Source organism: Mesoplodon mirus (genome assembly GCF_964341445.2).
Source record: "Mesoplodon mirus genome assembly, chromosome: 20".
In the NCBI taxonomy this organism is placed as follows: domain Eukaryota; kingdom Metazoa; phylum Chordata; class Mammalia; order Artiodactyla; family Ziphiidae; genus Mesoplodon; species Mesoplodon mirus.
Window position 1 is genome coordinate 29,692,111 of NC_138996.1, and position 22,419 is coordinate 29,714,529.

The window sequence follows — 22,419 nt, forward strand, 5'->3', positions numbered from 1 at the left end:
ATCCATATACATTTACAACAAATCAAATATTGGGGATTTGGTAAAGATAAATATTTGGTCTTTGTCTCTGCTTCCTGGCACAAAGCCCCCTAAAGCCTTGTAATTTACAGTCTTTTGTATGCTAATAAGATGACGCATAGGGGTTTTGGGTTGGGGGGGGCGGCTAGAGAACTTCAGGATGGGGGCTGGTCACCAGAAAAGCAAACTCCTATAGTTAGAACTTTCCGTCTGTCAGTCTGTCTGTCTCACCACCGCCCCCTCCCTTGACCTTTGGGAAAGGCTAAAATTGACTCAGTGACCAATGCCAGTGATTTAATCTATCCTGCCTGATAGGAGGAAACAGAACCTCCAGATAACAGGTTCAGGAGCCTCCAGGCTGGTGAGGGCACGTGCGGGGAAGACAGCAGGTCCACAGAGGTCGAGAAGGCCCCTCCCCACGCACCTGGCTCCATGGATCTCTTCCATCTGGTTGTTCCTGAGTTTTATCCTTTACAATATACCTGTAATTCTAAGTAAAGTGCTTTATTGAATTTCTGTAAGCTTTCCTAGTTAATTACTGAAACCAATGGGAGATCATGGAACCCCTGACTTGTAGTCAGCTAGAGAGAAGTGTGGGTAGCCTGGGCACCCCACTTTTTTATTATGGTAAAAAAACACATAACAAAATTTACCATTTTAACCATTTCTAAGTATATAGTACTGTCTTAGTCAGTTTGGGATTACCATACACGATACAATAGACTAGGTGTCTTATAAACCACAGAAATTTATTTCTCCTAGTTCTGGAGGCTGGAAATACAAGATGAAGGGGCCTGCAGATTCAGTGGATGGTGAGACCCATTTCCTGGTTCACAATGGCACTTTTCCCCCTATGTCCTCAGATGGCAGAAGAGGGAAGGGAGCTCTCTGGTGCTTCCTTTCTAAGGGCACTAATGCCATCCTCATGACCTATGACTTCCCAAAGGCCCCACCTCCTAACACCATCACCTTGGGGATTAGGTTTCAACATATAAATTTGCGGGGAGACACAAACATTCGGTCTATAGCAAGTAAGTACTAACTATATGCACACTGTTGTGCAAGAGAGCTCTAGGATTTTTTTCATCCTGCAAAACTGAAACTCCTAACCACCAAACAGTAGCTCCCTGTTTTCTGCCTTCCCTAGCCCTGGGCACTCCAATTCTACGTCCTGTGTCTGAGACTTTGATTATTTCAAGACCTCATATAAGTGGAATCATATATATTTATCTTTTTGTGATGAGCTTGTTTCACTTAGCATAATATCCCCAAGGTTCATCAATGTTGGAGCGTGACAGGATTTCCCTCTTTTTAAAGGCTAAGCATTATTCCATTCTGCGCATGGACCACATTTTCTTTATAGAAGGAAGGAGTGGGACCGCTGGATCATATGGTACTTCTCTATATTTAAAGCATTTTTGGAAACGCCAGGCTGTTTTCCACAGTGGCTGTACCATTTTACATTCCCACCAACAGTGCACAGGGTTTCAATTTCTTCAATTTCAATTTCATCTTTACCAACACTTGTTATTTTCTGGGGTTTTTTTGATAGTGGCCATCCTAACATGTGTGAGCTGATATTGTGGTTTTGATTTGCATTTCCATGCAAACAGAATATAGTAAATTTGCATAGTTCTTTGGGAAAATGTATACTCAAGTTCTTTGCCCATTTTTAAAATCAGGTTTGTTTCCTTGTTTGTTTTTGGTGTTGAGCTGTAGGAGTTCATTTCTATATTCTGGATATTAACCCCAAACCTCAGGTATGAGGTTTGCAAATATTTTCTCACATTCCATAGGTTGCCCTTTTTACTGTTGTTTCCTTCGCTGCACAGAAGTTTTTAAGTTTCATGTAGCCTCACTTGTCAATTTTTGCTTTTATTGGCTGTGTTCTGGTGGCATATCCAAGAAATCATTGCCAAGAGCAATATGAAGAAGATTTTTGCCTGTTTTCTTCTAGGAGTCTTATGGTTTCAGGTCTTATGTTTAGGTCTTTAATTCATTTTAAGTTATCTTTTGTATATGGTATAATGTCAGGGTTCAACTTCGTTTTTTTGCATGTGGATAACCAGTTTTCTACATTTCATTTGCTGAACAGACAGTTCTTTCCCCATCATGTGTTCTTGTCACCCTTGTCATAGACCATTTGACCATGTAAGTGAGAGTTTATTTCTGGGCTCTCTAGTCTGTTTCACAGGTCTGTATGTCTGTCTTTATGCCAGTGCCATACTATTTATATTACTGTAGTCTGTAATATGTTTTGAGGTCAGAAAGTGTGAGGTCTCCAGCTTTTTCTTTCTCAAGAAAAAAACTGGGGGCTAATCAAAAAGTATTTTGGCTATTCATAGTTCTTTAGGATTCCATATGAATTTTAAGATGGATTTTTCTATTTCTGCAAAAACTGCCACTGGATCTGGTAGGGATTGCAGTGAATCCTTAGATCACTTTGGGTAGTGTGGATATTTGAACAATATCAAGTCTTCCGCTCCATGAACACAGGATGTCTTTCTACTTATTTGTGTCTTCTTTAATTTCTTTCAACAATGTTTTCTAGTTTCAGTGCATAGCATTTTTGTCCCCGTGGTTAAATTTATTCCAAGTTTTTTATTCTTTATGATGCTACTGTAGATGGGATTTTTTTCTTAATCTCCTTTTTGGAATTTTCACTGTAGTGTATAGAAACAAACCTGATTATGATTCCAGCAACTTTTCTAAATTTGCTCATTAGTTATAACAAGCTTTTTTGTGGAATCTCTAAGTTTTCTATGTATAAGATCGTGTCATCTGCAAAAAGAGATAATTTTACTTCTTTCTTTCTAATTTGGATGCCTTTTATTTCTTTTTCTTGCCTCATCTGCTCTGGCTAGGACTTCCAGTACTACATGGAACAGAAGTGGCAAGAATGGGCATCCTTGCATTATTACTGATCTTCGAGAAAAAGCTTTCCATTTTTCACCACTGAGCAGGATGTTAGCTGTGGGATTTTCCCCCAAGCAGGATGTTAGCTGTGGTATTTTCCCTCTGTTTATAATCAGTTAAATGCTTTGTCATGATAAGGTGCTGAATTTTATGAAATGCTTTTTCTGTATCAATTGAGATAATTATGTGGTTTTTCTCCTTCAATATGTTAATATGGCATGTTACACATAGATTTTCGAATCTTGAACCATCCTTGGGTTCCAGGAATAAATCCCACTTGGTCATAGTGTATCATCCTTTTAATGTGTTGCTGAATTTGGTTTGCTAGTATTTTGTTGAGGATTTTTATATCAATATTCATCAAAGATACTGTTCTATACTTTTCTTGTAGCATCTTTTTCTTTTTTTTTGGCCACGCCACGCAGCATGTGGGATCTTAGTTGCCTGACCAGGGATCAAACCCATGCCCCCTGCAGTGGGAGCATGAAGTCTTAACCATGGGACCGCCAGTGAAGTCTGCTTGTAGTATCTTTTTCTGGTTTTGCTATTAGAGTAATGCTGGCCTCATAAAATGAGTTTGGAAATGTTTCTTCCTCTTCAATTTTTGGGAAGAGTTTAAGAAGGACTGGTGTTAATTTTCTTTAAATGTTCAAAAGAATTTTCCAGTGAAGCCATCTGGTCCAAGGCTTTTCTTTGTTGGGGGGTTTTTGATTACTGATTCAAACTCCTTACTAGTTATGTATCTGTTCAGATTTTTATTTCTTCATGTTCAGTCTTGGTTGGTTGTATGCTTCTAGAAATCTATTCATATCTTCCAGTTTATCAAATTTGTTAGTGTATAATTGTTCATAGCAATCTCTTGTAATCCTTTTTATTTCTGTGACATCAGTTTTAATACCACCTTTCATTTCTGATTTTTCTTTTTTTTCCTCTGAGAGTTTGTCAATTTTGTTAATCTCTCCAAAAAACCAACTTTTAGTTTCACTTTTTTTCTATTGTTTTTCTACTAATAATTTCTCTCTGCTCTATTCTTTATGATTTCCTTCTTTCTGCTAACTTTGAGTTTAGTTTGTTCTTTTTCTAGTTTCTTAAAGTGTAAATATATTGACTTGAGGTCTAATTTTTAATGTAAGCATCTGCCACTATAAACTCCTTCTTGGTACTGCTTTGCTACATCCCATAAATTTGGGTGTCTTGTGCTTTTGTTTTCATTTGTCTCAAGATATTTTCTAATTTCTCTGGTGATTTTAGCCCACTGGTTGTTCAAGAGTGTCTTACTTTCTACATACCTATGAATTTCCAGTTTTCCTTTAGCTATTGATTTCTAGTTTCATTCCACTGTGGTTCAAAAGCTCCTCAATATGATTTCAATCTTACTAAATTTATTAAGACTTGTTTTGTGGCCTAACATGATTTCCCTTGGAGAATGTTCTTTGTTAACCTGAGAAGAACAGGTATTCCGCTGTTGTTGGGAATGTTCTATATAGTCTGGTTAGGTCCATTTGGTCTATAGTGTTGTTCAAATCTGCTGTTTGCTTACTGATCTTCTGTATGTTGTTCTACTCATTACTGGAAGTGGGGTATGCAAGTTTCCTACTATTATTATGTTGTTGTCTATTTCTGTCCTTAATTCTGTCAATGTTTGCTTCATATATTTGGGAGCTGTGATGTATGGATTACATATATAATATATATGTAATATCTACAATTATATGATGACCCTCTTTGTCTCCTGTGACAAATGTTAGACTTATTTTTTTGTCTGATGTACTTGCATACTTACTTTAAAAAATCTATTCAGCTACTCTGTATCTTTTGATTGGGGAGTTTAATACATTTACACTGAAAGTAATTACTGATAGGGAAGCACTTACTATTTCCATTTTGCTGATTGTTTTTTGTATGTCTGACAGTTTATTTGTTCCTCTTGTCTGTTCTTGCTTCCTTCCTTTGTTTCACTGGTTTTCTGTAGGGACATGCTTTGATCCCTTTCTCATTTTCTTTTGTGTATGTTCTACGGGTATTTTTTCGTGGGGGTTACATAATGTATTTTATAGTTACAACAATCTTTTAAACTAGTAACTTCAATCACGTACAAAACCTCTACTCCTGTACACCTCCCCTCCACTTGTTATCAATACCACAAATTACATATGTTTACATTTATTTACAGTTACTATATTTATGCTTTTATCTTTTAAGTTCTATACCCAAATTAAAAGTGATTTATGTAACACCATCACAGTATTACAGATTTCATACCTGTCTATATATTCACCTTTAACAAAAAGCATTATGTTTTCATGTGCTTTTATGTTACATCAAGCATCTTTTTCTTTCAACGTGAAGGAACTCCCTTTAGTATTTCTGGTAAAGCAAGTCTAGTGACAAGGTAATTACTCCCTCAGCTTTTATTTCTCTGGGAAGGTCTTATTTCTCCTTCATTTTTGTTTTTGTTTTTTTTTTTTGCAGTATGCGGGCCTCTCACTGCTGTGGCCTCCCCCGCTGCGGAGCACAGGCTCCGGACGCGCAGGCCCAGCAGCCATGGCTCACGGGCCCAGCCGCTCCGCAGCATATGGGATCCTCCCAGACCGGGGCACGAACCCGTATCCCCTGCATCGGCAGGCGGACTCCCAACCACTGCGCCACCAGGGAGGCCCTCTCCTTCATTTTTGAAGGACGGTTTTGCCAGATAGTTTTTCTGGTTGGCATTCTAATTTTCTTTCAGCACTTTGACTATATCATCCCACTTCCTCCTGGCCTGTAACGTTACTGCTAAGATAGTCACTGAGAATCTTATGGGTGCTCCCTTGTATGTGACAACTCACTTTTTTTTTTTTTTTTGCGGTACGCGGGCCTCTCACTGTTGTGGCCTCTCCCATTGCGGAGCACAGGCTCCGGACGTGCAGGCCCAGCGGCCATGGCTCACGGGCCCAGCCGCTCCGCAGCACGTGGGATCTTCCCGGACCGGGGCACGAACCCGTGTCCCCTGCATCGGCAGGCGGACTCTCAACCACTGCACCACCAGGGAAGCTCGACAACTCGCTTTTTTCTTGCTGTTTTTAAGATTCTCTCTTGGGCTTTGCCTTGTGACAGTTTTATTATAATGTGTCTTGGTTTGGGCCTCTTTTGAGCAACTTGAATTTGGATATTTATCTCCTTCCTCAGGTTTGGGAAGCTTCCTGCCCTCTTCTCCTAGTTCTCTGACACTGCATGTATTGGTCCACTTATTCGTGTCCCATAAGTCTCTTAGGTCTTCTACACTCTTTGTCATTCTTTTTTCTTTTTGTTCCTGACTCGGTAATTTCAAGTGACTTGTCTTCAAACTCACTGATTCTTTCTTCTACTTGGTCAATTCTGTTGTTGAACCCCCTAGAGAAACTTTTAATTTAGCTATTGTATTCTTCAGCTCCACAATTTGGTCCTTTTTTATACTTCCTCTTTGTTGATATTTACATTTTGTTCATGCATCACTTTCACAGTTGCAGTTAGTTCTCTATGCTCTCTTGTAGCATACTGAGTTTAAGACAATTAATTTGAATTTTTAGGTAATTCACAGATCTCAGCTTCTTTAGGGTCAGTTTCTGGATATTTATTTTGTTCCTATGACTAGGCCATATTTCCCTGTTTCTTCATATGCCTCATTATTTTTTGCTGAGATTTGGGCATTTGAAAAAACTGCCACCTCTCCCAGTCTTTATGGACTGGCTTCATACAGGGAAAGACCTTCACCAATCATGCTGGCTAGAGATTCTGGGAGCCTCTAAATCTTTTCTGGGGATGTGTCTCCTCTGAGGTTGTGCATGTAATTTCCCAATTAGAGAGTTTTCTCAGTTTCTCTTTCCAGAGCTTGTAACCTCTTTTTCCCTCTGGCATCTGTCTGTGGGACTGTAGGTTCTCTGGCACTGCAACAAGCAGCTCAACTCTCATTTGTTCTCAGTGGCCCCAGGTGTGCCAAGTATGCCAGTCAGGTGAGACAAACTAGTCCCTTGGGCCGCTTCTCAAAAAGCCAGAACGTAGGGCACATGCTCCACTCTTCTATTACCTTCCTGACGAAGAAGTCTTGAGTTTGGCATTTACTACCAATTGTGCTAAGGTACACTTGTGGGAATGGCTATTGTGAGTGAAATGAAGCAGCCTCCTTACCCATTTCAATGCAACTGTTCTCAGCTTTGTGCCTGCCTGGCTTACTGCAACTTCTTAACTGGTTTCTGGAGTCATAAAGGCTTTTTTGGACCATATATTGTTAAGGCAGTGTCTCCGAGGGGAAATAGGTTTGCGGCTTCCTTTCCACCATCTTGCTGGCATCACTCCTCTTATGTTTGCCTGGGCACCCCATTTGCGGCTGACTTCTGACATGGCGGCAGTCCTGTGGGACTGAGTCCTTCACTTGTGGGGTCTGTGCTAACTTCAGGTAGTGTCAGAACTGAAATGAATCGCAGAACACCCACTTGGTGTCAGAAAATTGGAGAACTGCTTGGTATCAGGAAAAAACAACATGGAGATATATATATTCCTTATGATAAAAATGGAAAGGTGTGGAGATGATCAGTCTTAATTATAGTTACAGACTGTCTTTTCTCTGTAAAATTTCTTAGCACACTTTCTTGCCACATCGATCAATGTCTGTAATCACATCTTGGGGCAAAACTTCTCCATTGATTGTTTAAAACACCATCACTATAAAACTTTGTTTTTAAAAAGTATTATTGGTCTTCAGTCAACAAGCTTAGTATTTAGCTATAGCCAAATACCTGGCAAAGAAGATCTAGAAAGAGATATAAATAGTTACAAGGAAGCACTAAATCACATCAGGTATTATTTTAAAGTTTAACTGATACAGAAGAGGGAGAATGAAGTAACTGGTACGTGACTTACAGTAGGTCACTGGGGGGAATTGTGTAATAAAGCCTCTTGGTTGTAATAAAATTTGCTGCTGTAACACAGCACAGCACAACACAACACCACCTCTGGGGTGGAAGACAGCCCGCCACCACTGACCTATGTGACGAGGGAAAGAGAGGAAGCAAGGCAGGTGCACACATGGCTTCCGCTCACATGACAGGCCAGAGCCCCTGCTGGTGCAAACGATGCTCTCTGGTTAGGGAGCTGTACACCCAATGAACACCTGCTACTGGGGGAAAGTCAGCAGTCTCCCCAGAAGGGCACCCGCTGGCCCCCAGGCTCCGCAGAACTGAGGTGAACACCGTTACACACACCGTTCTTACTGTCTCAAAACACCTGCCAGTTCCTTTTGCCTCCACGCTCCATCTGGGTTAAGATGATGCGGATGATCACATGCTGTTCTTAATGTCGTCTCCTTGACCACAAAAGCATGACTCATTTCATCATGGAATGAGATAAAGGACCAAACTAGACAATTAATTTATGTGAAAGCATGAAAAGCTATACAAATGCACACTTGTTAATTAACAAAATGTAAGCCCAGGAAGAATACAAATGAGCTCTAGCACCCTGCCATTTATTTCCAAGTTTAGCAATTAAGACTTCCTACTTGTACCTGAAATCACAACACGTGCCACACTGCAAACCTCTAATGAATCCAGTTGCCTTAGAATTAGAAGAAACTTCAAAGATCCTTTAGTCTAAACCAGGGGTCAGCCAAGAACGGCCCAGCCCTGTTTGTGTAAATACAGTTCTATGGAACGCGGCCACACTTGTTCACTTACACACATCATAGCTGTTTGCACAGGACAGCTGCAAAGTTGAGCAGCTGTGATGGAGACCGTATAGCCTGCACAGCAATTCCTGCTCTAAACCTCTCACTGAGAACAGGGATTCTGGAGAGGGAATAACTAACTCATCTGCCCCTAGTCACACAATTAGTGACAGGTGGGCCCAGGTCTGCCTGCTGACACCGGGCTACCTACTCCCTTTCCACTGGTCCCAGTTCATTCATCAGCTGCCGTGTAAGTTCTGAAATGGATAGCCAGGTCCTTGCAGTTTTTCACAAATGATGAGCCCTTCAGCTCCTCCCCCCAGCACCGCACCTGCGCGGCTCGTCCATCAGGATGTGCGACGCCGTCCCCAAGTCACACGTCCACAGTCAACTCGTTAAGCTGCTCCCAAAGCCACAGTGCCCTGGGCTTCCCTACTGCTCAGAGGTGACATCTTCGTCCTGATCACTCCGACTGTCCTTCAGCCTTTGACCTTCACCTCCAAAGGTAAGAGCTCTCTTCCATCGGCTTTGGCAAGCTCACTTCTTCCCGGTTGTCCTGATACTAATCCATCTAGAATTCAGGCTCTTGTTTCACGTCCGAATTCCTACACCAGAATCCTGTTTTAAATGCACCTGGCCTCTAATCCCTCCTCCTCAGACAAGTATTTCCTGTCAAATAGTATGAAGCCCTGACTCAAAGGCCCTCAATATTTGTCTAAAAGGTGAAGTCTGAAACCCTTAATGGGGCTTCCTAACCTCCCGTGCCAGTTAAATTGGTTTGTTCTCTATCCCCCAAACCTCTTTTGGATCCAAAGCTACGCCATTTCCCCCCTTTCTCACTGTCTTTCCTCAAGAACCAGCTTAAAATCTACCTGCTCTTCCTCCAATAATTAAGTTGAAAAGGAGGTGAATAAAGAAAAGGGTGCATGTATGTGTGACAGCTCTGCTTTTCTCACAATGTTCTAGTACTTTTCACTTGCTAATTCACCAGAGAACCATCTATCTCCCATAGTAAGACTTCGATAAATACACTCATGATTACAATACTTAAGCACAGAAAAGAGTAAAAGTATCCTAGGGTGTTTGTTTTGTTGAAATTTGAGCCAAGACACAATTTTATCAATGCTTTTTAAGGCACTAACTTTTGAAGCCCTAGAATTTTTTGAATATAAAATATGAATGTTTGGAAAGTGAAGAAAAATATCACAAATTTATGATAACCTGTAAGGTAAGAGAAAGAGGGTAGCAAAACAAAACAAAACAAAAAAAAAAACACCAAACCTCAAGAGAAACCCGGACTCAAATTCCTATTAGTGGCTACATAACTCTGCACAAGTTTTTTAGCTACCTTAAGCTCCTCAAAAGTAAAATAGAGTTGAATCTCGTTATTCAAGGCAGCTGCGCTGTAAAAGTTGCCACGGACAATGAATCAGCAAATACTGAATCACTGCTCCTACAGGAAATACGGGGTCAGGTTCCTGTGAGCCTCTGTCACATTTTCATCAATCATTCAATACATAACCTTGTTTTGTGTGTGTTTCTGTATAAAGACACTTTATTTAATATGTATTGTATAGTCAATAACGTTGACCTCACGCCTAAACAAAGCTCATCTAACATGCGTCTTCTCCTTAAGGTACATCACAATCTTCTGTGATGCAATTTTTAATGAGTAGCAATTTTTAAAGAATATTCTAAGTCGTATGACCTTAAGCTCTAGTAAAATCAGTAAAAGTGAATCTTATGAATTAGGATTTTAAACTCTTAGGAATAACAATTTCAATCTAAATGCTTAATATTAGCATTGACGGGTGAACATTACACAGAGTAGTGTGCTGGGGCCTGGGGCCTGAGACAGACACCAAGCCTTAACCATTTCCATCCTCAAGTGGCCACTGTGCTAACACGACAGGGTGGGGGACCTTGGAATTCAACCAGCTCATGCCTAGAGAGGTTCACAGGCCCAGGCACGTACAAGTATCCACAAACCTGAGATGAGCTGATCTGAATCTGGGGGAAAAGTCCGGAACTATGCCATCCAATTCACTAACCAGCAGCTAAACACAGTTGCCAGGGAGCTGGAACCGGGCTAGCACGACTGAGGAAACGCATTTTAAATTATTTATGTACCAATTCAAAAAAAGACACTCAATTCAGTTATTAGAAAACTTTTATGTATGTTCAGAACAACTTGGATAAAACAATCTACTTTTTCAACTGCAAATTTTATAAAATCTAAATACTGACCACGTATTTCTGAGGAAAAGTGAGTATACAAATTGAGATGTGCTAGTAAATGTAAAATACACACTAGATTTCAAAGACTTAGTACGAAACAAAGTGACAGTAAAGTAACTCCTTAACAAACTTTTATATTGGCTACATATTGATATAATTAATATTTTGGATATATTTAATTTAGAATATTGCATTGAAATTAATTTCACCTTTTTAAAACACACTTTTACTGTGGCCACCAGAAACCTTCTGCACTGTATTTCTACTGGACTGTGTTACCATGTCTCATAAACAGGAGAAACTTCAGGCCTCCTTTGAGATGCCTTCAGTGAATCTAGAGGGAAGGAGTATTTTACCTCTGACCTTTTGTCTTCTCTTCCTCCCCTTTCCTCAACTAACCGTCTGCTTTTATTTGATGAAAGGAGTTTTGCGGACTAAACATCAGATTTATCATGGGAATGTCCAATAAGACTAACCTCACAAAGAAGTATCTGCCTAGTCCCAAATGAGCCTGTATCCAGGAAGAAATCAGATCTTCTAGGCTAGATGACTCCCACTCATCCTTCCAGGCCGGTGAAAAGAAAACCGATGCTGCAATTCCTTCCCTGATGACCCATTTAACCCCCTCAGCACTTTACACACAACCCCAATTCCCACATCTGGTGGTGCTGACAATCCTGAGCCCAGCCCCTCCACTCCACAAGCACGGAGAGGTGCGCACAGCTGCACCTCCAGCCCTTTCTTGGCATTAGGGTCACAGCAGTGGACATTGAATCCTTCTCTGTGGAGCCTTTGGACTAGAATCTAGATGAGTCTTAAGAAGACAGTTAAGTGCTCTCTAAACGCTATCAAATCAGTAAGATGCAGGAGGTCGGTGTCACTGGTAGGAGTGCAGCTGGGCTGACGCTGGGATCACTGTCACCGCCACCCTCAAATCTCCTGTCCATCTGCAGCCTCCCCACCCCTACCCCGGCCGGGCCACATGGGCAGCAAGAAGATTCCAGAGCTGCTGACAAAGATTCTCAGGGTCAAGACTCATTGACATTGATCAGAAACAGGGCACAAGGGAGCCTGACTCCATTCTGGTCAAGTAGAGAGTCTCTGTCAACACCTAGGAGTAGCTGTCACCCTCCTGCTTTGTGACTGGTTTACACATCTGGCAAATGGTGGCACTAACCCAGTCAAGGGCTTTTAGCAGTGTCTAAGGACAACAGACAATACACGGTAGAGTAGCTTCACCTTATCCCAATTTCACAGATTAAAAGCAAACCTGAGGGCTTCCCTGGTGGCGCAGTGGTTGAGAGTCCGCCTGCCGAGGCAGGGGGCACAGGTTCGTGTCCCGGTCCGGGAAGATCCCACAGGCCGCGGAGCAGCTGGGCCCGTGAGCCATGGCCGCTGAGCCTGCGCATCCGGAGCCTGTGCTCCGCAACGGGAGAGGCCCGCGTACCGCAAAAAAAAAAAAAAAAAAACAAAAAACCTGAAGCTTGTCTGCATAGGGGGGCCTGCACAAGGGCATCTGGCTAACTAGCAGCAGGGGTGGGACTCAACCAAGGCATATGGATATGGACACCAGTGACAACGTCCATATCTGAACCACCACGCTGTATCTGCACACAAATGCAGTTATTTTGACTCCAGTTTAATCCATCTAGTGACACGGTAACAGGACTGATGGGGAAGACTTTAGAAGTCTTTGTTTAGGCTTATAAGCATAGGAAAAGCTATTTAATATCGTCCACGAGGGAAACACAAATTAAAACCACATTAAGGTAGTACTTTTCACCCATCAGATCTAAAACTCTGCAGACATACTGCATTGTATCATACTGGCCAGCCCATCCTGAAAGCCAGTTGCATACATGGCTGGTTGACGCATACATTCATGCAACCTCTTTGGGAGGGCAGTTTCGAGACATCTATCAAAATTACAAAGGGAGATTTTCTGATGATGCCTATTCTAACCAGTGTGAGGTAATACCTCATTGTAGTTTTGATTTGCATTTCTCTAGTAATTAGTGATGTTGAGTAGCTTTTCATGTGCCTCTTGGCCAACTGTAGGTCTTCTTTGGAGAAATGTCTATTTAGGTCTTCCGCCCATTTTTTGATTGGGTGTTTGTATTTCTGATATTGAGCTGTATGAGCTGTTTATATATTTTGGAGATAAATCCTTTGTCCATTGACTTGTTTGCAAATATTTTCTCCCATTCTGAGGGTTGTCTTTTGGTCTTGTTTATAGTTTCCTTTGCTGTACAAAAGCTCTTAAGTTTCATTAGGTCCCATTTGTTTATTTTTGTTTTTATTTCCATTACTCTAGGAGGTAGGTCAAAAAAGATCTTGCTGTGATTTATGTCAAAGAGTGTTTTTCCTATGTTTCCCTGTAAGAGTTTTATAACTGGTCTTACATTTACGTCTTTCACCCATTTTGAGTTTATTTTTGTGTATGGTGTTAGGGAGTGTTCTAATTTCATTCTTTTACACGTAGCTGTCCAGTTTTCCCGCACCACTTATTGAAGAGACTGTCTTTTCTCCATTATATATCCTTGCCTCCTTTGTCATAGATTAGTTGACCATAGGTGTGTGGGTTTATCTCTGGGCTTTCTATCCTGTTCCATTGATCTATATTTCTGTTTTTGTGCCAGTACCATACTGCCTTGATTACTGTAGCTTTGTAGTATAGTCTGAAGTTAGGGAGTCTGATTCCTCCAGCTCCGTTTTTTTTTTTTTCTCTCAAAACTGCTTTGGCTATTCGGGGTCTTTGGTGTCTCCATACAAATGCTGGAGAGGGTGTGGAGAAAAGGGAACCCTCTTGCACTCTTAGTGGGAATGTAAATTGATACAGCCACTATGGAGAACAGTATGGAGGTTCCTTAAGAAACTAAAAATAGAATTACCATATGACCCAGCAATCCCACTACTGGGCATATGCCCAGAGAAAACCATAATTCAAAAAGACACGTGGGGCTTCCCTGGTGGCACAATGGTTAAGAATCTGCCTGCCAATGAAGGGGACATGGGTTCGAGCCCTGGTCCGGGAAGATCCCACATGCCGTGGAGCAACTAAGCCCGTGTGCCACAACTACGGAGCCTGCACTCTAGAGCCCACGGGCCACAACTACTGAAGCCCGCGTGCCGCAGTGAAGAGTAGTCCCCACTCACTGCAACTAGAGAAAGCCCCCACACAGCAACAAAGACCCAATACAGCCAAAAATAAATAAAATAAAATTAATTAGTTTTAAAAAAAAGCTTTAAAAGAAAAAAAAAGACACACGTACCCCAATGTTCACTGCAGCACTATTTACAATAGCCAGGTCATGGAAGCAACCGAAATGCCCATCGACAGATGATGGATAAAGAAGATGTGGTACATATATACAATGGAATATTACTCAGCCATAAAAAGGAACGAAATTGGGTCATTTGTAGAGACATGGATGGACCTAGAGGCTGTCATACAGAGTGAAATAAGTCAGAAAGAGAAAAACAAATATCACATATTAACACATGTATGTGGAATCTAGAAAAATCGTACAGATGAACTGGTTTGCAAGGCAGAAATAGACATAGATGTAGAGAACAAACGCATGGACACCAAGGGGGGAAAGCAGGGGGAGGGGGTATGAATTGGGAGATTGGGATTGACATGTAGACACTAATATTTATAAAACAGATAACTAATAAGAAAAAAAAGAAAAAGAAACTAATAAATGATAAATGTTTGATTAAAAACAGAATTACAAAGGGAGGTCCCCTTGGACTCAGCAGCTCCACTTCTAGACATCTATTGTCAGATATGTGAAACGATTTATGCTCATGTTTGTAATAGAAAGAGACTAGAAATAACCTCCTAAAGGTCACCAATAGAGGTCTGGCATTTAAAGTCTATATATCCATACCAGGAAATACCATACAACACTGAAACACACACAAACACTGTAAAGAATAAAGAAGCTCTTCACATAACAATCAGATCCAAAACGTATTGCTAAGTAGAAAAAGCAAGGGGTAAGCGTCTTAAAGTTGTTTATTAAAGCCCAGTCTATCCTCAAAGCCCATGCTCCTCCCAGTATATCACCCCCAAGAAAGAGTGTGAGGCCTTAGAGCATTTACTTCCTCAACTAAAGCGCTCCCATGAACCTTCAAGCATCTACTTCACTCCTTTCTTCCCATCACCATAAAGCAAACTTAAACAGAGCTCTCACAGTACCCCACAAGACAGATTCGGTGTCATCTCAGCTAAGACTTACTACCCCTTGGTTCTTCCTATCTTCAGAGCAGAATAAAAAGCACCTGAAATGTTCCCTGATTTTTTTTTTTTGGAATGCCTACAGAATATGTCTAAGCCTTTTAAAATTTTAACATGAAAATATGCCAAAAACGCCATGAGTTTTGTTTTTAAGGACATTAAAGTACAGCTAGCTAAGTCCCAGTGCAGTGCAGCTCAAATCAAGTGAAGGCCGGCCCAAACCTCGGCACGCGGGTCTCATCGCAGACCCCCATTTCCTTCTCACCGCTCACAGACCCCGGAGCAGGGCCTAAAGAAGACTCAGCAACTCCATATCCACCAGAAGGAGCCCAATTAGATTTAATAATACACAGGCTTAAAGATGATTTTTTTCAGCTGCAGTGCTAAGACAGGAAGTGCTCCATGGTACACATATTATTTATCAAGGGAACAATTCAAAGTGCAGAAGAATGTTTGTAGTGGGAAAACAAATGTATGATTTTAAATATACATTTATGTATATGCATAAATGTTTCATGGATAGCTATATAAAAAAAGGTAACAATACTTCCCTCTGGAAAGAGGAAGAAGTTAAGACCTGGCATTTAATATCCAGAAATCCTTTACCATATGCATAGCAGATTTGTTTTTTTTTTTTTAATTAGACTCATTAAAACTTGCAAGTCTCTCTTTTTAAAATGATTACAATAAATGATTCACCTTAAAAACCCCACTGTTATACTTTAATAAAAAATAGATGTATATTCATGACAAAAAAGGCCATTTGCCTAAAGAAATGCTCAGAGAAATTTATTTTCTATATTGTTAAAGCTATTTTAGTACAGTCAAGTGTTCCTTAAATCCAAGTAATAACTGAATGCCTCACATTTCAAACTTATTAGAACCTAACATTAAGCTATTTTTTCTTTTTTAAAAAACAACACAGATTACAGCCATGTGACCTGATTTTCAAGTAGGTCGAACAGACCAGATTTGAATACAAACTAAATGCCTTTCTAGAATAAGACAAAGTGTACTCTGAGCCTACATGTTTAATATGAGCGGGCTGACAGGGGTGGAGGGGTGCAGGGGTACAGGGGTGGTGGCGGGCCGCCTGAGACTGAAAACGAAACAGAATGAGACTGTCTTTCTAATGAGACACAATTTAACAGATCCATTAAATTATTCTCGTATGAATTCCTACCTCTTTCAACTTTAAAATAAAATTTTGCCAGCAGAAGTTTTATGGTAGACTTGTCGCGAATTTTAAAGTTTAATGCTAAGAGAAGCTGGCTTTGGGATAAAGATCAATCTACTTGATGAAATGAACTAAATTCAGAGTATGACTGACTTGTCACAAAAAGTCTGCTTTTCTATAGCAAAGTTTTCAACACATCAAGCTATAGATACCCTTAATAAAGTAACACAGAAGCTGCAGTCAGATCTCACTCCTAGAAGATAATACAGGATAAAATCCAGATGACTTTGGGCGTGCTGATGGCTTTGGGGAAACACCACCAAAGACATGATCTATGAAAGAAATAATTGATAACCTGGACTTCATTAAAATTAAAAACTTCTGCTCTGTGAAACATAATGTTAAGAAAATGAAAAGACAAGCCACAGACTGGGAGAAAATATTTGGAAAAGACATCTGATAAAGGACTGTTATCCAAAATACACAAAGAACTCTTAAAACTCAACAATAAGGAGAAAAAGCAACTCAATTAAAAAATGGGGCAAAAAAATCTGACCAGACATCTCACCAAAGAAGACATACAGATGGCAAATGAGCAATAAAGATGCTCCACATCACGTCATCAGGGAAATGCAAATTAAACGAGATACCACTACACACCTATTAGAATGACTACAATCCAGAACACTGATAACGAATGCTGGAATGCAAGGACAGGAAGCAAGAGGAACTCTCATTTATTGCTGGTGGGCATGCAGATTGGTACAGTCACTTTGGAGACAGTCTGGTTTCTTACAGAACAAAACATACTCTTAGCCTATGATGCAGGAATCACACTCCTTGGTATTTATCCAAGTGAGTTAAAAACTGATGTCCACACAAAACCCTGCACATGATGTTTTATAGCAGTTTTATATACAACTGCCAAAACTTGGAAGCAACCAAGATGCCCTACTGTAGGTGAACAGGTAAACTGGTACATGCAGACGATGGAATATTATTCAGCGTTAAAAAGCAATGAATTACCAAGCTGTGAAAAGACAGGGAGGACCCTTAAATATACTGCTCAGTGAGTAAGAGAAACCAGTCTATAAAAGCTGCATATTTTATGATTCAACTCTGACATTTTGGAGAAGACAAAACTACGGAGACTAAAAAGATCAGTGGCTGTGGGGCTGTAGGAAGGGGTGAACGGGCAGCACAGAGGGTTTTTCGGGCAGTGAACCTCCTCTGTATGGCACTATAATGGTGAGTTCATGTCATTACACATTTGTTCAGACCCACAGAACGAACACCAAGAGGGAACCCTAATGTAAATTGTGGACTCTGGGCGATAATGATGTGTCCGTGGAGGTTCACTGGTTGTAACAAATGGGATTTTGCTAGTATCAGGGGGAGGCTGTGTCTGTATGGGGACAGGGGGTATATGGGAACTCTGCATTTTCCACTCAATTGCTGGGTACCTAAAAATAAAAACTATTATAAAGACTAATGGTGGAGTCTAGGAAGTATATATGTGGGTGTTCAATCTCCTATCCTTCCAACTTTTCCCTGTTAGTAATTTAACTTAAGAGGAAAAAATGTGTTTTAGGATTCATTAGGAGAAATAGAAGCTGAACATAGGAAGAATCAATTTAAAAATTTTAAGCGTTCGTTCAGAAACAACAAATATTGCTTATCGTTGACCAGTAAACTTATTTACAAAATTAAATAACTCTGTAACCACACTTAAACTGCATATAAATTGTCAACATTATACTTAAGAAAGCTGCTGTTTAAAGTAACCATAAAGGGCTTCCCTGATGGCACAGTGGTTAAGAATCCACCTGCCAATGCAGGGGACACGGGTTGCAGCCCTGGTCCAGGAAGATCCCACATGCTACGGAGCAGCTAAGCCCGTGCGCTACAACTACTGAGCCTGCGCCCTAGAGCCCGTGAGCCACAACTACTGAGCCCGCGTGCCTAGAGCCCGTGCTCTGCAACAAGAGAAGCCACCGCGATGAGAAGCCCACGCACCCCAACGAAGAGTAGCCCCTGCTCGCCACAACTACAGAAAGCCCGCGTGCAGCAATGAAGACCCAACGCAGCCCAAAATAAATAAATTTATAAAAATAAAGTTAACCATAAAATTCTGAAATTTAAAAAATAAATAGTAAGGTGAGCAATAATACCACCAAAACTCGATTTCTGAAAGACACTTCAGATAGGGACCATATTTAAATGCTTAATCAAGGGCATTTAACTCCTATTAAGAAATGTCTTATCAAGATGAGACAACTTCAGTTCCAAGGGAAGTTATTTAGAACCAACTGGGAAAGAAACAATCTGGTGAACTATTTACAAGTCCTGAGAAGAAAGATACAGATCCCCATTAACTTCCTTTACAGGCCACCAGCAACAGGCGAGTTTCCAAACATTTAACAAACAAGAAACTGTATGACCACCGTCATTTTAAAAATAAAATAAAGAGCTGAATTTCACTGCACATGGAAAGGAACGCTGCGTTGGGGGTGAGGTGGAGGGAAGCATTTGTAGCGCAGACAGGATCCACCTGGGATCCTTTTTAATTAAAAAATTCTAAACATTCCAGGCACATCTCTGAACTTGTAAGGCCAGTGTCTTTCTGTATAAAGGACATCTGCCTTCTTCCTCCAGCCAAAGGTTTAAACATCGGTGAAGGTCTGTTGCTTATCCAAACAAGTATTTAGCACACTTAGCGCGCTGCTTTGGCCCCCACCGGTCCAGGCCTTGCCCGTGAGTCCGCCCCGGCGTGGCGCGGTCCCGGACTCGCCGCGGAGAGGACGGCCCGGGCACCAACCACTCGGAAGGCAGGTCCCCGTCCGCAGCAAGGCCACGGCCCGAGGTTACTGGGTGCGCGCCCTGTGCCCTACCACCTCCGGGGACTGCCCGCCGTCCCGAACCCGCGCGAGGGGGGCGGCGGGGCGCGGGGTTCAGTCACTCCTAACGTGGGGGGTCACCACGAGCCACGCGGTGGCCCCCGGACCAACCTCGGTTTCCTAACGGGCCGCGCGGCGCGGGCCTCACCTGCGCACCCCACCTGTGCGCCTCTCCAACCGCGCAGCGCAGGCCTCACCTACTCCCTCCCCGACCCGCGCCCTCCCCGACCCGCGCCCCCTCACCTGCGCGGCGGCGGCGGCGGCGGCGGGGGCGACGGAGGGCGGCGGCCCCGCCCGCAGGCCATCCTCCTCCTCGGGGGGCTCGTCCAGGAGCACCCGGCTCCGGCCCAGCTTCCACATGCTCCCGGGCGGGCGCCGGCGTCCGTACGTCCGTGTGTCCGTGCGCGCCCCTCCTCGGCCGGCCCGCAGCGCGGACGCACCGGCTGCGGCTCCTGCAGGACCGGACGCGGCCAGTGGGGCCGGGCGGGGCCAGGCTGTGGGGCGGGCCCACCTCCAGGACCCGGCCCTCCCCACCCCCGCCCCGGCCCCTCCCGGACCGGACCCGGTCCCCGCACCCAGCGAGACCCACCGTTACGCCCGGGACTGGGCCCACCTCCAGGCCGGGCCACACCCCCCGGGCCCCCATTTCCCCTGCTCGCGGTACCCCCCCAAGTCACCGCCCCTCCGGTCAGGCCCTGACCCCAACCGACCCTCCCACACCTCCAACGAGGCTCCTCCTCCTCTCAGCGAGGTCCCCGCCCCCCACATCACTCCACGAGGTCCTTACCTCGGGTCCCGACCCGAAGCTGACCCCCTCACACCTCACCCCCCACCACGGGCCCCCCAACACCTCGGGATGATCCCCGAGCCCCCGGCCGACCCCCTCACCCTCCACCCGGGATCACCTCTCACCCGGGCCCCCTTAACCTGGTCCCCACTCATCTCGGACCGCCCCCGCTCACCCCTCAGCCCGAGGCCCCCGCAACCCGGACGGACCTCCTCACCCCTCAGCCTGGGATTCCCCCCACCCCGAGCTGACCCCCTCACCCCTCACCCCGCGGCGGGGCGCGGCCAGGTCTGCGGGGCAGCGGCGCGGGGGGCGGGGCGGCCGGGGCTCCGGTCACCATGGCGACAGCCGCCGGACGCGGAGCGGGCATAGTGCGCATGCGCACACCCCTGGGTCCGTGGCTCGAGGGCGCGGTGGGCGGGACTGGAAGCGGTTCCAGTTCCCGCCAGGGCGCCCCGCCCCCGCGCCTGGTGGTCCCGGGGCTGCGCAGCAGCCCAGCCGTTCAGGTGGGAAACTGCATGGTGGCCGGGACCCCCGAGGGCGGAGGCGCTGGGCACGTGGACCTGCTGGGGGGAGGGTGCGGCCGAGCCCCGGGATGGGCAGCAGGCGGTGGGCTCGGCCGGGGCGGGTGCAGGGACCGTGTTCAGCCATAGGCAGGGGGAGGGACGCGAGCTTCCAGCGTCTCCACGTTAGGAGCCCAGGGGCCGAGGGAAAAGTGGGCAGCTGAGCTGGCCAGGCCACCTTGGAACCCGCCGTGGTGCTCGCTGGTCCCTCGCATGCGGCGAGCCTGACGTTAACGAGCAAGTAAGATGTGGTACACGTGGTGCGGTTCACAGGCAGTTGAAGGGGCTTTGACAGCTAATTATGACAGCCGAAAATTGTTACGTCTTCTAGGTAAGAGGTTACAGCCGCAGTCACGGCGAACGTCGCAGGGCCCCCGCCCGAACCCCAGCCTGGGGCAGAGGAGGACCGGCCCGAAGTGTCCTCTGGCCTCTCACCAAAACTCAGAAGCAGGAGAGGTACCTCACACATTCCCAAGTACAAGATGACTTTGATTTCATGTCTCACAAAAGAGCCAAACAATAAAATATAAAAAGATATTCAACTCCATTGTAATGAGGGAAATGCAAATAAACATGAAATGCCCTTTTCTCGCCTATCAAAGTGGTAGACATTTGCAAAGCTGTACCCAGTGTTGGGAAGCACCTAGGGAAACTGGTAGCTGGGCAGGGAAATTAGCTGCTGGTGGCGTGTGAACAGTACAACGCTTTAGGAAGGCATCCATTTGTTAGTATCTATCCCAATTTTAATGTGCAAACGCTCTGCCCAGCAAATTACCATCCCTAGAGAAACTTTTTGCTCGGTATACGTCAGTATTGCTTGTGTTTTCACACCAAGCGTGTATTACTTGAGAGATTTAAAAGTACATTTTATAAAAAGAATCCAGAACTGTCGGCTTCTATAAACATTTTCTTAAGCTTTGTATCTTTACTACTCTGAAAGAAAAAAAAATCAACTGTACCTGTTGGGTTTTTCCAGAAATGATTAGCAGCAAAATTTTTAAAATGAAAAGAGGCTCTGAGTCTGTCTTTGGAAGAGGCCGGCAGGAGCCCTGAGAACAGACCCAGTGGTGACAGGCACGGGGGCCCTGTCAGGGTTAGTGGTTAGGGCATGGAGGGGGAAAGCCGAAGTTTACATACCAACCAGCTACCTGGAAAGCAAGGCCGTGGCAAGAAGCCCAGTGCTCCCCACCTTCCCTTCTCAGTGAGTCGCGAGGGTCAGGAGATAAACACACAGGCACACAAATATCTCTGGGCCCACCAGGCACAAATATTACAAACTGATGTGAAACCCCAGAACACCCACTGAAGAATAATCTACCCAGTAGAAATTAAAGAACTCCTCCTTCATGGGAATATAAGAATGATAAAATTATATATCTACACACCTTTTCAAACCAGGTCAAATAAGCTTGGTCTTCTGGACTGGGAAGACTTCAGGATGGAAATACTGAATGTAGACACGGTGATGGTTCTAATATGTGCTACTTACACACGATGAATTTGTACCTGGGGCCCACAGGGTTCTGTCAAAATAAACATACTGCAAGCACAAACACTGATAAAAATCAGAAACAATAAAGTAGAGGTTACAAAACAAAGCCAGGATCCAAACAGCCCCTTCAAGGTCACCACAAACAAAACAGAACACTAACTCAGAACACTTCAACAAATAACACGGGTGCCTTTATTCTCACCAAGAGAGCACGGGGCCTGTGCCGGACCACTGGCTTCCTTTGTCTGGCATATCTGCATTTCTCTGCTTTGAAATTTTTCTTTATAAATTAATCTGTAACCTCCTGCAAATCCAGTCCGATGTGGAATAAGAAGGCCAGGCTAACTAAATAAAAAGCTAAATTCCAGTATATTTAAACAACGTTTTGCATTATTTCTAGGAGAGCTC

The 22,419-nt window shown here is 43.7% G+C and overlaps 1 protein-coding gene across 3 annotated transcripts in view; it reads right to left on the reverse strand.

The window, feature by feature from the left end:
* The window catches only part of TDRP (testis development related protein), a 129,249-nt gene that overhangs the window by 37,142 nt on the left and 69,688 nt on the right, over positions 1-22,419 (reverse strand). Inside the window, exon 3 of one of the 3 annotated variants that reach the window (XM_082608405.1) lies at positions 19,413-19,621. In XM_082608405.1, the coding sequence (XP_082464531.1) occupies positions 19,413-19,529 (117 nt within the window). In that variant the 5' untranslated portion in view covers positions 19,530-19,621. Of the gene's footprint in view, positions 1-19,412; positions 19,707-22,419 lie in introns of those variants that run through there. The other 2 variants (XM_082608404.1, XM_082608410.1) reach the window with 2 other exon arrangements.